We start from the raw sequence: 14,085 nt of genomic DNA, 5'->3' as shown, positions 1-14,085 counted from the left end.
TGCATATAGTCAAGATTATGATTTTTCATGCTATGATTTTACATTACAATATCCACTGTACTGTCAAAAAATAAGTAAAATAAATTTTGGGCCAACTTAAAATTAAGGCAACCAGCTTTAGCAGATTTTTTAGTTCTCTCAACTTATTTTTGTAGAAGATTCTCAACTTTTTGTTGTATAAACTTAAAACAGGTTGAGAAAACTCAAATCTGCTGAAGCTGGTTGCCTTAAAATTTTAAGTTGGCTCAACTTAATTTTTTTTTTTACAGTGTGTAAAGCTATTTTTCACTTTTTCAATAATAACTTGTATTTGGCCATTGATTGATTGATTGATTGATTGATTGATTGATTGATTGATTGATTGATTGATTGATTGATTGATTGATTGATCGATCGATTAAACTTTATTATCCACCATTGTGGAAATTTTCCTTTGGCTTCTCAAAAAAAAAACACTTGCTCTCATATGGGTTGGATTGACATGAGGGTGAGTAAAGTTTCATTTTTTGGGTGAACTATATGTCATAATACATTCTAGTGGTCAAACAATTATTTGATATTTAATCCGCATCACTTTTACATCAATCACTTCTATGGAAAGACATTACCCTCAATCTTATTAAGATTGCTCATATGTGAATTAAAATATTTCCCCCCTTTGAAGTCTAGAAATATTATGACCTCCACAAATGAAACTTTATGAGAGCAGCTCCCACTCTTGGCCTTTAAACACTACATTATCCTTTGTTTTCTCTGGCACTGATTTCCACAAAAAGTCCCAACTTTAAATACTGATAAATGACTCCAGCATCAACAAAGTGTTCTAACGTTCTGGTGCTGCTGAAGTTTGATAGCGTAATTAGTCTACCGAGAGAGCTTTGTCTAGGCTCGTTAGCAGCATGGATGCTGATGCAATGAACAGTGAGGTTCTGTTCCAACACCAAGTGAGCTGCACATGCGCAGACTGCATTTAAAATCATCAGACGTGCTGCTGGTGTAAAGGATGTTCAGAAAGGTAGGAGAAACGCGCGTCAAGATACAAATAACGTAATTTAATTGACACAGTCTTTAATGGTGCATGTGTTAAAGTCATGTCAGGAAAGAGCGCATTTAATTGAACGCACATCAATGCCGCCACAATGTTGTAATTGTTAGCGGGAACCTTGGAACTTTCTTTAAGCCCTGAGTTTCCGAGTTCGGGGTGTGACAGTGAGAAAATATGGCGGACGCAGCATCTGTAGCCTACTGATAAATTTGTTGAAATTAATGAAATTATTATTTTACATTTGCAATAAAATTGTCTAAATTGCATGTACAAAAATATGATTGTACTGTTCAATTACAGTAGAATAACCATTCAATTAACAGCAACTTTATACATTGAATAAAAACAAAGCAAAAGCAAGGCTAATGCACATTCTTTATCTTCTTTTTTTTTTTAGAATCAGGTTTGAAGAATTCGTACGGTGGCCGAGAGAGCTCAATGCGCTGCAAAGAGAAAAAACACCTGCAAATGAAGAAAACAACTTCATCAATTTGACAACACATGCGCTGCAAATACTCACAACACAACCAAACAAAGAAACACGCTGCAAATAGAAAAAACACCTGCAAATTAAGAAAACAACTTAAAAATAAGCAATTTTACAACACGCACTACAAATACACAACCACATGAAGATGTTTTCTTGATTTGATGGTGCTTTTACTATTTGCATGTGTTTTCTGAAGTTGCTGCGCGTTGACCTCTCTCGGCCACCTTGCATCTTGCTCCAACTTAAACACATCTGATGTCGTAATTATGCCAAGAGGACTTGAATACACTGTAACCTGTCACATCACACTTAGGAGCAGGGAATCAAGGAGGCGAGGAATGTCTCGAATACTTAGATTTTATTTACGAGCCACACACAGATTGACGTATTAGACGATGATCAGACTGGACACAGAGGCAGGGAAACACAGGGCTTATGAACACAGGGAAATCAACAAGGAAGAACAGAAACAGGTGCGGGGCAATTAAACGCAGGGCTGGGAACAAATTAACTCATGATGACAGGGAACGAGGACAGGAACAGGAAGGCCAAATATGGACACGAGAGGAGGGGGAAACAAGACACAGGACTGACATAACCTTTTACTTGTTCCAAAGACATGGGGATTTTTTTTATCATGAAATTATTTGTTAGAGGATGATTGTCATTGTCAGTCACATTGTATTGTTATGTAGATATTTCTTAGCACCTAACCAACTTCTAAACCTAAACATTCTCAATATAGAACAATATAAGAAAAGTCAAAATAATTTATAAAAAAAAATCTAAGTCTTCCGAGGTCAAGCGATTTTTTGTGTAAAGAAATGTCTCAAAGGTGATCGCCATCCCAATTCATAGAAACACTCAAATCAAACCTGCAGACCTGCTCACTTTCAAAAATGGCCACCTAAATAAACGTTAACATGATATTGCATTAAAGGCAGCTTTAATGTGAATTTCCATTGGCTCTTGTGTGTCGTGAACAATTGAGATGTTTGGATTTATCTTTTGAATGAGATGTGAATGTGACTGTTCAGTTAACAGTGATTTAAACCTTGAGTTTCACTTTGTATAAGCTATAATATACGTTGTTTGGTATTCTGTTATTGTGCTTTTTGTAATTGTTGGAATAAATTAATGTGACAACTTTGTTTGACTAATAGTGATATAGCCACAGCAATATGGCAAAATACATTCAAGATGGCAAGTGGAGTGAGAGAAGTGATTTTAATAATAAATATACTTAGAATTCATTCAGCACCAGAAATGCCTAAAATGGTTACATCCTGAATTCCGGAAATGTTGGGACGTTTTTTTTTTTATTTGAATAAAATTAAAAGAATTTCAAATCACATGAGCCAATATTTTATTCATAATAGAACATAGCTAACATAACAAATGTTTAAACTGAGAAATTTTACAATTGTATGCACAAAATGAGCTCATTTCAAATTTGATGCCTGCTACAGGTGTCAAAATAGTTGGGACGGGGGCATGTTTACCATGGTGTAGCATCTCCTCTTCTTTTCAAAGCATTATGAAGACATCTGGGCATCGAGGTTATGAGTTTCTGGAGTTTTGGTGTTGGAATTTGGTCCCATTCTTGCCTGATAAAGGTTTCCAGCTGCTGAAGAGTTTGTGGTCGTCTTTGACGTATTTTTCATTTAATGATGCGCCAAATGTTCTCTATAGGTGAAAGATCTGGACTGCAGGCAGGCCAATTCAGCACCCAATCTCTTCTACTATGAAGCCATGCTGTTGTAATAGCTGCAGTATGTGGTTTTGCATTGTCCTGCTGAAATACACGTCGTCTGGAGGGGAGCATATGTTGCTCTAAAACCTTTATATACCTTTCAGCATTCATAGTGCCTTCCAAAACATGCAAGCTGCCCATACCGTATGCACTTATGCACCCCCATACCATCAGAGATGCTGGCTTTTGAACTGAACGTTGATAACACGCTGGAAGGTCTCCCTCCTCTTTAGCCTGGAGGACACGGCGTCTGTGATTTCCAACAAGAAAGACAAATTTGGACTCATCTGACCATAGAACTCTTTTCTACTTTGAAAACGGTCCATTTTAAATGAGCCTTGGCTCACAGGACACGATGGCGCTTCTGGACCATGTTCACATATGGCTTCCTTTTTGCGTGATAGAGCTTTAGTTGGCATCTGCAGATGGCATGGTGGATTGTGTTTACCAACAGGGGTTTCTGGAAGTATTCCTGGGCCCATTTAGTAATGTCAATTACAGGATCATGCCGATGAGTGATGCAGTGTCGTCTGAGGACATGAAGACCACGGGCATCCAACAAAGGTCTTCGGCCTTGTCCCTTACGCACAGAGATTTCTCCAGTTTCTCTGAATCTTTTGATGTTATGCACTGTAGATGATGAGATTTGCAAAGCTTTTGCAATTTGATGTTGAGGAACGTTGTTTTTAAAGTACTCCACAATCTTTCACAGATTGGAGAGCCTCTGCCCATCTTTACTTCTGAGAGACTCTGCCTGTCTAAGACATCCCTTTTATAGCTAATCATGTTACAGACCTGATGTCAATTAACTTAATTATTTGCTAGATGTTCTCCCAGCTGAATCTTTTCAAAATTTCTTGCTTTTTCAGCCCTTTTTTGCCCCTGTGCCAACTCTTTTGAGACCTGTAGCAGGCATCAAATTTGAAATGAGCTTATTTAGTGGATAAAAGTGTAAAAATTACCCGTTTTGACATTTATGTCCTCTATGTTCTATTGTGAATAAAATATTGGCTCATGTGATTTGAAAGTCTTAGTTTTCCTTTTATTCAATATTCAAAAATGTCCCAACATTTCCGGAATTCGGATTGTAGATTTTGGCTTTGGTTTCATATTGACATGCTCTTTACAGTCCATTCTGTTTAGACCCCACCCCACTCACGCCCCATGATTGATCGATTAATGCCTGCACGCTATTGGTCAGACACTGAAAAATATGATTCATTGAATTTACAATTTTTAAGGTTTTTACTTTTTACAAACTACTTCAATACCTTCAACAAAAATAAGACAATTTTAAAAAAGCCGAAAACCAGATATTTTAGGCAATTTAGATTTCAGAGACCAGGAGAACATATAGTCACCCTAACTTACACCAAATTCTATTGAAACCAATTTAGAGTTTAGCTCCTGCCTTTGTATGGTGTTTCAATTGTATGTGCTGTAGCCAGCAGGGCAGCTCACAGTGTTTTAAAACAGAGCCTGTACTTTTGTGGGGTTGTTTTTTTCTTAATGGATGTCTGGATGAATCACTGAGATGTACTGTCTTATTCACGATAAAATATAAACCTTGTGCTTGCCTGCTTAGGCCGGAGCAAAAGTAGCAATATATCTGCCAAGATGTGTTGCAATCACTGAGATCAGCTCTTTAGCTGATACATCTATTTATTTAACAGATGCTTTCATCCAAAGCGACTAACATACAAGGAAACAAGCTTCTTTACTTTGTCGATCACTTTTGTAAACATTTTAAGACTAGAGTAAATTGTTTAATCTGATCCTGGAACAAAACATATGTTTTCTTCATTGCAAGCATCACAAGCATGTTTTTAAAAAGTGAAAAATATGCTAAAAAGGTTTGGTACATTGCAATATGGGTAAATTAATGTGATCTGAGCAATAAAATGTCATTTACCTCCCAGAATACTAAAATGGTAAGATGTAGGTGAAAGGTTTTAATGGCACACTCCATCTATTTGTATGTTATTTGCAGCAATATTTTCCAACTGTGCGCAGAATATAATTTGCTGTAATTTCAGTGGCACAGTATGAAATTGTTTCCCGTTTGAAATGTGCTGACTCAACCATTGATGTAATGGTGCAGAGCCGTCATAGTGTTTAGTTTGAAGACTTTTGAAAGAAAAATAGACCAAAAGCAACACTGGTTCAAGGAAACGATGAAGTGACAGGATGTAGCATTTAAATAAATCAATGACAATGAAAACCTTTAGAAAATGTGTTTGTTTGTTCCTGTTCCCCTGATGAACAGATAGCCTTTTATCAACAACAGCACAACTGAATAATGCATGAAACATAATGGTGGTTGCTGGGATGTTACTAGGTGGTTGCTAGGGTAATTATTGCTATTTGCAAACTAACTGAATATCTAGTTTAATTAGTCTAGATTGCAGATTTCCATTGTTTAATTTTCACGTTATTACCACTCTGTCACTGTTTCTCTTTAATCAAAAGCATTTGTCAGATCCCAGCAAGCGGTGCTTTTTCTAATCAAACCATTTCCATATTATGCAATGATTAAAAGCCGCCCCAGCAAACTCTGCATTCAATTACTCAACATTCAACTTTTTTATAATGGTAATAAATTGTACTTTACCCTCATAACTGCAATATGAATCAGCACATGTTATGCTTCCTCTGATGCATTGGACAGATTGCATGGTTTAGCTGGGACAACGTTGATGGATCTGTCTCCATCCAATCCATTTATGACAAACATTAGCGTCTGGAGTTCAGTACAGTATCAAAGGAAACGTGCACAAGCTCTGGGATACGCGTGCAGTGATTGCATGCAATGCTATTTTCTCTGCATTTGTGTGGTTGATGCCATTTAACCTGACATGGTGAACTGTGTGTGTTTGTGTCTTAACATCTGTTTCTGAGCTCTGAATCAGGTGTGGCTAAATGTCGCATGTAAGTTTCCACTGAAGAGGATTGAAAGACTCACCAAAGCTGAGCATTTTTCTGTCTTGCAGTGAAATGATCCCTGTGTTGTGAATCTCTTCCTTGCAGTTGTTTGGTAGAGTATTCCAGAGGGAAGACGCTGGTCAGTTCAGCATGATAAAAGTCTACCACTGAACAAGTTCTCCCTGTATGCTCAGAAATGTCTCCCTCTCCCTAGCTCTCTCTCACTCAGAGTAGTGCCAGAGGCTGTCAGTGAGTTAAGAGGAGCGTTTGTAACTGCCGCCTACCCTCCCTTTCCAGCGGCCTGCTGAACACAAGTGCGTCTCATAAAGCCGGCCACCAAATCACAGCCCTCTTTCTGTCTGACAATTTAAAGAGAGAGGGCCCAAGATCTATCCAGAATCATAATATACTGTATATATTTCCATTGTGTGTATATATTTCCATTGTGTGTGTGACACATACAGTGAGGCAAATAAGTATTTGATACACTGCTGTTTTTTCAAGTTTTCCCACTTACAAAGATTGGAGAGATCTGTCATTTTCATCGTAGGTACACCTCAACTGTGAGAGACAGAATATAAAAAAAAATCCAGAAAATCACATTGTATGATTTTTGAATAATTTATTTCCATTTTATTAAATGAAATAAGTATTTGATCACCTACCAACCAGCAAGAATTCTGGCTCTCACAGACCTGTTAGTTTGTCTTTAAGAAGCCCTCCTATCCTCCACTCATTACCTGTATTAACTGCACCTGTTTGAACTCGTTACCTGTATAAAAGACACCTGTCCAAAAGACACCTGTTCACAAACGATTAACATCTAAATTGTCAATATATACTGTGGAAATGGCCGCTATTATAATAGGATTAACATGGGTAGAGGAGGTAAAGCCAGACAGAGTAGTGATATGCTCTGACTCTGCTTCTGTCTTAACATCACTATTTACTCATTGTACTTCTAGAGAAGATTTGATGTGCAAAATATTTTCATTATTATGGCGAATACAAAGGAAAGGAGTAGTAGTTGGATTCTGCTGGGTGCCAGCACATGTAGGAGTAGCTGGTAATGAATATGCTGACGAATTAGCAACAAATTATTTAAAAAGGGAAGAAATAGATTTTAATATTCCATTAAGTAAAAGTGAAGTTAAATCTATTATTAAGGAAAATATTATTAAAGAGTGGCAGGAAAAATGGAATACAGATAATAAGGGGCGGTATTTATATAATATAAAAAAATGGTAGATACTAAGAAAAGTATAAACGGTAGAAATAGGAAAGAAGAGGTCATAATGACTAGGATGAGACTTGGACACTCAGGATTGAACGCATCGCTCTTTATAATTGGAGTTCATGAGACTGGTTTCTGTGAGAATTGCGGGGAGAAAGAAACAGTGGAGCATGTGATATATGATTGTAAAAGGTATGATGAGGAAAGAAAGGAATTTATATATTTAAATGAGAGAGGGAAGGTAAATAAGGATTGGAATATTTGTTAGGTTATGATTTTAATAGACATGGAGTAGGTTATAGAATATTAATAGAATATATATATACTACTGGATTAAGTGAAAGGATATAGAGTAAGGATGCTTTGGTCTATTCCAGATTTTAGGTTCCTGTCTGGAGGAGCTGAACACGCAGCGCCAGGTTGGGCTTTGGGAGATGGAATGGGATGGAGCATCAAATAATTCTATATATGGATGGATATGTGAGAAAGAGGCGAGAGAGAGAAAAAAAGAAAAAAAAAAGGGCAATACTGATCATGAGAAATCATGACTGCATAACAGCAAAGGTAGGTGGCGCAATGAATATGCACAATGAATGCAACGCGCCAAAAAAAAACGAAAGAAAGACACCTGTTCACACACTCAATCAATCAGACTCCAACCTCTCCACTATGGGCAAGACCAAAGAGCTGTCTAAGGGCACTAGGGACAAAATTGTAGACCTCGACAAGGCTGGAATGGGCTACAGGATAATAGGAAAACAGCTTGATGAGGATGCAACAACTGTTGGCACAATTATTAGAAAATGGAAGAAATTCAAGATGACTGTCAATCTCCCTCGGACTGGGGCTCCATGCAGGATCTCGCCTCGTGGAGTATCAATGATCCTGAGAAAGGTGAGGGATCAGCCTAGAACTACACGGGAGGACATGGTCAATGACCTGAAGAGAGCTGGGACCACCGTCTCAACAGTTACCATTAGTAACACACTACACCGTCATGGATTAAAATCCTGCAGCGTGCGCAAGTCCCCCTGCTTAAGCCAGCGCATGTCCGCCGTCTGAAGTTTGCCAAAGACCATCTGGATGATCCAGAGGAGGCATGGGAGAAGGTCATGTGGTCAGATGAGACCAAAATATAACTTTTAGGAATAAACTCCACTCGCCGTGTTTGGAGGAAGAAGGATGAGTACAATCCCAAGAACACCATCCCAACTGTGAAGCATGGGGATGGCTTTGAGGGTGCTTTTCTGCAAAGGGGACAGGACGACTGCACCGTATTGAGGGGAGGATGGATGGGGCTATGTATCGTGAGATTTTGGGCAACAACCTCCTTCCCTCAGTAAGAGCATTGAAGATGTGTCGTGGCTGGGTCTTCCAGCATGACAATGACCCCAAACACACAGCAAGGGCAACTAAGGAGTGGCTCCGTAAGAAGCATTTCAAGGTCCTGGAGTGGCCTAGCCAGTCTCTAGACCTGAACCCAATAGAAAATCTATGGAGGGAGCTGAAACTCTGTGTTGCCCAGTGACAGCCCCAAAACCTGAAAGATCTGGAGAAGACCTGTATGGAGGAGTGGGCCGAAATCCCTGCTGCAGTGTGTGCAAACCTGCTCAAGAACTACAGGAAACATCTGACCTCTGTAATTGTAAACAAAGGTTTCTGTACCAAATATTAAGTTATATTTTTCTATTGTATCAAATACTTATTTCATGCAATAAAATGGAAATTAATTATTCAAAAATCATACAATGTGATTTTCTGGATTTTTTTTTTATATATTGTCTCTCACAGTTGAGGTTTACCTACGATGAAAATCACAGATCTCTCCATTCTTTGTAAGTGAGAAAACTTGAAAAATCAGCAGTGTATCAAATACTTATTTACCCCACTGTGTGTATATAAATATATATATATAAGCAATAAAAGCATTAATAAGCAATAAAAAGTACAGACGTTTGGAGTCATTAATATATATATAAAGAATTGTATTCAGCAAGGATGCATTAAATTGATCGAGAGTGAGGTTCATAAAAAAATAATAATAAATATGTTTAAAATCATATGATTTAAATATAATTTTTTTATTAATTTTAATGCATTTCGTAATCATCAAAACATTAAAAATACATGGTTTTTTACTAAAATATTAAGCATCATTGATAATAATAAAAACAACATTGATAAGAAAATCAGCATATTAGAATGATCTCTGAAGGATCATGTGACTGAAGACTGGAGCAATGATACTGAAAATTCTGTTTTGATCACAGGAATAAATTACATTTTAAAATATATTCAAATAGAAACCAGATATTTTGAATTGTAATAAGATTTCACAATATTTCTTTTACTGTCATTTTCATCAGATAATTGTAGCCTTGGTGAGCAAAGGAGACTAAAACCATTTAAAAAATGTCACCGATCCCAAACTTTTCAATTGTAGTGTGCTAAAAAGTAAATTTTTCCAACTTTTAATATAGCATCAAGCTAAAAGACAGACTAAAAGGTGCAAAACTTTGCTTATGATTTGATTGCGTCTGTAAGAAGAGTAGGACGATGATGGCAGCTTACAGTAATGCTATAAATACTAGCACTGCTGCAGTTACTATATAGCTTCACTTCACCCAGAGGAATATCTGATTGCCATGAGGTTGCTCTTTAATAGCTCAGGAACCTTAATGGAGTTCTCTGTCATGTTTCATTTAAGTATCAGGCTTGTCTCATATGATTTCCTAAAATTCCCCAGGAGACTTAAAAATAAATGCAGATGAATCAGTCGTTGACATACAGTGGGAGTAAAGAGTTGTAAAATTAACGTAGATGATAGCTCAGATCATTTGCTCTTAGAAGAATTTGATGCAAAATATTTAGTTTCATATTGAAATTTCTGACTTGTTTGCAGAAGATCACAGTTTGGGGACATTGTTAAAAATGTATCTACAACTCTTTGACATGATTGTTTGGAGATTACTGGGGGGGGGGGGGGGGGGGGGGGTAAAAAATATTATTTAATATTTAAGTAATATTAAAAGTCTCCATTTAATATTATTTCAAGTTTTCATCTTTGTTTTTTTGATTTTTTAATCTATTTTTGTTTTTTATAATCATACATTTGAAAACAAATTAATGTTCAGCAATTCAAAATCAGCCAATGAACTGGCAGCAGTATCATCATTGTAATGTTTGTGATTGGTCTTCTTTCGTATATGTATTTGCATACAATTGTGATTGGATTAATCTCTTTGCAGTTTAACTATTTATATGCTCCTTTTAACCTCACAACTGTTCTGCTTCTTGTGTGCAGCTGACAGAAAACAAAATGCATAATGCCAAAAACCAAAGACTACAACCTAAATGTACTTCATACTTCAACACAATTCTTTTGCTGCCTTGCAAGCAGTGTCCTTCAGGGATTGCAAATCTAGTTCGCAGTCAAATATCATGTATGCGCCATCAGTTTAGTTTGGAACAGTATGTGTTTGTATCAGCATTGGTTTCACTTTAGTCTTTCAGTGTCCAGGAGTTCTCAGTCTTGAGTGTGTTTAAGTTAGTAGATGCAGTTTTGCTGTACATACTGGGTTGGTGTTAAATGAACTGCAGGGGTATTTTACTGTAATTAACCCCAGTCCTATAGCACAGAGACAGAGAGTTTCTCAGTGTAGACACTTGCGCTCACATTCACCCACGCCACACACGCCTGGGCTGAATGGAGAGTCTGTGTTCAGCAGTGTATTTCTGACTGGATAAACAGGAATCCCTGTGCAAATACACAGTCCAGGGAGGACTCCACAAATAGATCGACTCTTAAGCCTGTCAAACATTTTATGTTACATTTCTGTAGCATATAGCATGTGTGTGTGTGTATATATATATGATATATTAATACATCAACAAAAGCCTGTTTTTGCAGATATATATTTTTTCTTGCAATTCTGTTTAAATATCACAATTATATAAACTTGCAAATTTGAGAAGAAAATATGATATGAGTGTATAATTCCGATGTTTTTCCTAACTATTCCAAGTTTACATTCTACAATTATTAGTTTTTTTTTTTTTTTTTTTTCTCAGAAGTATGAATTATGAGAAAAAAATAGCAATTTCCTTTTTATTTTATTTTTATCACGTGGCGGAAACACGTTTCTATATTAATGTATTGAATAGTATGGTGGTTTCCCTTTCCTATGAAGAATCACTCTCAGAGCTTTGGGGTTTTGATGCCAGAAAATAGACTTTATTAAAAGAGAATAAAGCCGAGAAGTTTTCTGCAGAAAAGATCTCCAGAACGTTTTCTGTCTTCTCTTTAAATAGTCTTTTCTCTAGGCGTGTTCAATACATTTCAGAAACACGTTTTACCTTTTTAGGCCGTGTTTACCTTATATATACAATTTAGTCTCTCTCTAGGGAGAAGCTATAGGTGTTATAGTAAAGAAAGAGGCCCCCTTCCACATTCTGCACATTTCATCCGTGCATGCCTCCAACACACACATGCACATGTTTATAATGGAAAAATAGCTTAATACATAAGTGGTTAAATTCACATTAATTATACTTGATTAATTCATATTTTGACTAATAAAAATCTTCTACAATAGCACAATATTTTAGTAAATTGCCATTTGCATAGCATTTTTTCTTTTAATCTTTTATTCATTTTTAATTCAAATTTTTTTGCTATTATTATTTATTACATTTTTAATGTAATTTAACTGTATATTTTTCCCATTTTGTCTGTTGTATAATATTAATTTTGAATATTTCCTATACATTAATTTCAATGTTTAATTTTAAGACGACTACTGTCACTATTACTACAATATCATCCCATTCTTCTTTCTTTCTTTTTCACATTTCGATAGTACTTTCTACAAAATGGTTAGTTTCAAAGCAGATTCACAGTAATAAACAATGATGCAAACTTCTTCAAATATGAGACAATTTCAAACAACAAAACAGTGTCATTATTCAGCTTAAGTTTGTTATGAGTGCCTTTAAGTGTCCTTCCATCATTACAGTGGTTTATAGGCAAACTCACATCCTTGTATCTCATTGCTTGACGCCCTCTCCTGGCTGACAGCAGGATTATTTATATATATATATATATATTCTCTTTAGCTCACATGTACAGGATTTCCAGTCTGTTACTGCCATCTGGTGACCATCAGTTGTAATGCTCCACATTCTCTTTCATTAAACAGACACACTGGCTATATTCAAAATAGCATGCTACCATAATACCATTATGTAATATGTCTACTGTGCACCTTAGGCACATATTCTTTAAACATAACCTTAAATATCCAAACGACCCAAGCAGGTCTGTAACATTTGGAGAAAGCTGTCTGTTAGTATTTACTCTTCTTTTAATAGCACAGAATTGTCTCGAAGTACATACATGATTTGAGATCTTTACTCGTGGGACCATGTAAGAGCCAATCTCACCTGAGCTGTAAATGTCATGTGACTAATCACTTGGTAATGCAATGTATTGATTCACATACCTGTATATTTAAAAAAATAGTAGGCAATATACATTATGCTGTGGTGTATTAAGCAGTATCCCAGCTAACAAATGTATGTACTAATATTGTTTTATTAATGTTGCCATTAAGTTATGAAAACATTATTTCAGAAGGTTCACTGAAAGTTCAGTTGTATAAATGCTTTAAAAAAGTATTTTTCTTGATACTGTAAGAGTGATTCTTCAACATGTGAAAGCTAACAACTAGCTTTCCCCACATCTTGACTGGCTGATTATATATTTCATTAGGTAATGACATCCAAACATTTTTAGGTGGGACTGAAGTGTTCAAATATTTTTGGGGCCTATTTAGATTGTATCTAATGCCCTTTGGATTTTTTAAGACATGCCTATCTCAGTTTTACATTCTTATTCTCATGCTGACCTTACTGTCATCCTGTGGTGCTACAGAGACATTAAAGAGTGTACTGAGCCACCGCGCTACAGTATAGAGACGGTGATGGTCTTCTGCTGTAAGACTGTGTGTGTGTGTGTGTGTGTCAGAGGAAATGAGCCCCACCTTAAAGAGGGGGAGGGAGAGAGAGAGACAGAGAGCCAAGAGGAAGACATTGTACTTTGGCTGCCCTGCTAAAGGAACACCCCTCTCTCTGCCCTCCCACACCAACACCGCTTTCAACATGTAGTATTTTTAAACAATAACTGTGCGCGCACACACAATTTTAGTTTATACCTATGGGTTTACTATAAAATTAAATCAAAATTTAAAAGTTAAATTTAAATATAACACTTAGGCACATTAACAACAGATTTAATAAAAATACGATAATACAATAAGCTATATACAGAATAAAATAAAAAAGATCAACTCATTTGTATTATGTTTATATAAGATATGTTATGTAAGACATCTTTAAAGATACAATAATACAGTGTATATATATATATATGTGTGTGTGTGTGTATAATTTAAAAAGTACAATAAATACAAAATATAACAAATTAAGCTATAAATGGAATTCTAGACAATAAAGTCATCAACTTAGAAAATTTATTTGATGTATTATTTTATTATTTTTAATTTTGTATATATGCTCTGTAATTCTAATATATTTAATATTATTAAAAAATTTAGTTATATATATATATATATATATATATA

General features: G+C 35.9%; 1 protein-coding gene across 1 annotated transcript in view; it reads right to left on the bottom strand.

Annotated features, from left to right (window-relative positions):
• Positions 1-6,445, bottom strand: part of LOC306857691 (pro-interleukin-16-like) — a 38,579-nt gene extending 32,134 nt beyond the window's left edge. The window contains exon 1 of the mRNA XM_079397749.1: positions 6,251-6,445. Within this exon, the coding sequence (XP_079253875.1) occupies positions 6,251-6,263 (13 nt within the window). The 5' untranslated portion in view covers positions 6,264-6,445. The remainder of the gene's footprint in view (positions 1-6,250) is intronic.
• Positions 6,446-14,085: the final 7,640 nt, after the last annotated feature.

Source organism: Barbus barbus (genome assembly GCF_936440315.1).
Source record: "Barbus barbus genome assembly, chromosome: 1".
In the NCBI taxonomy this organism is placed as follows: Eukaryota; Metazoa; Chordata; class Actinopteri; order Cypriniformes; family Cyprinidae; genus Barbus; species Barbus barbus.
Note: the sequence above shows the minus strand (reverse complement) of the source record. Positions and strands in the feature narration are given on the sequence as shown.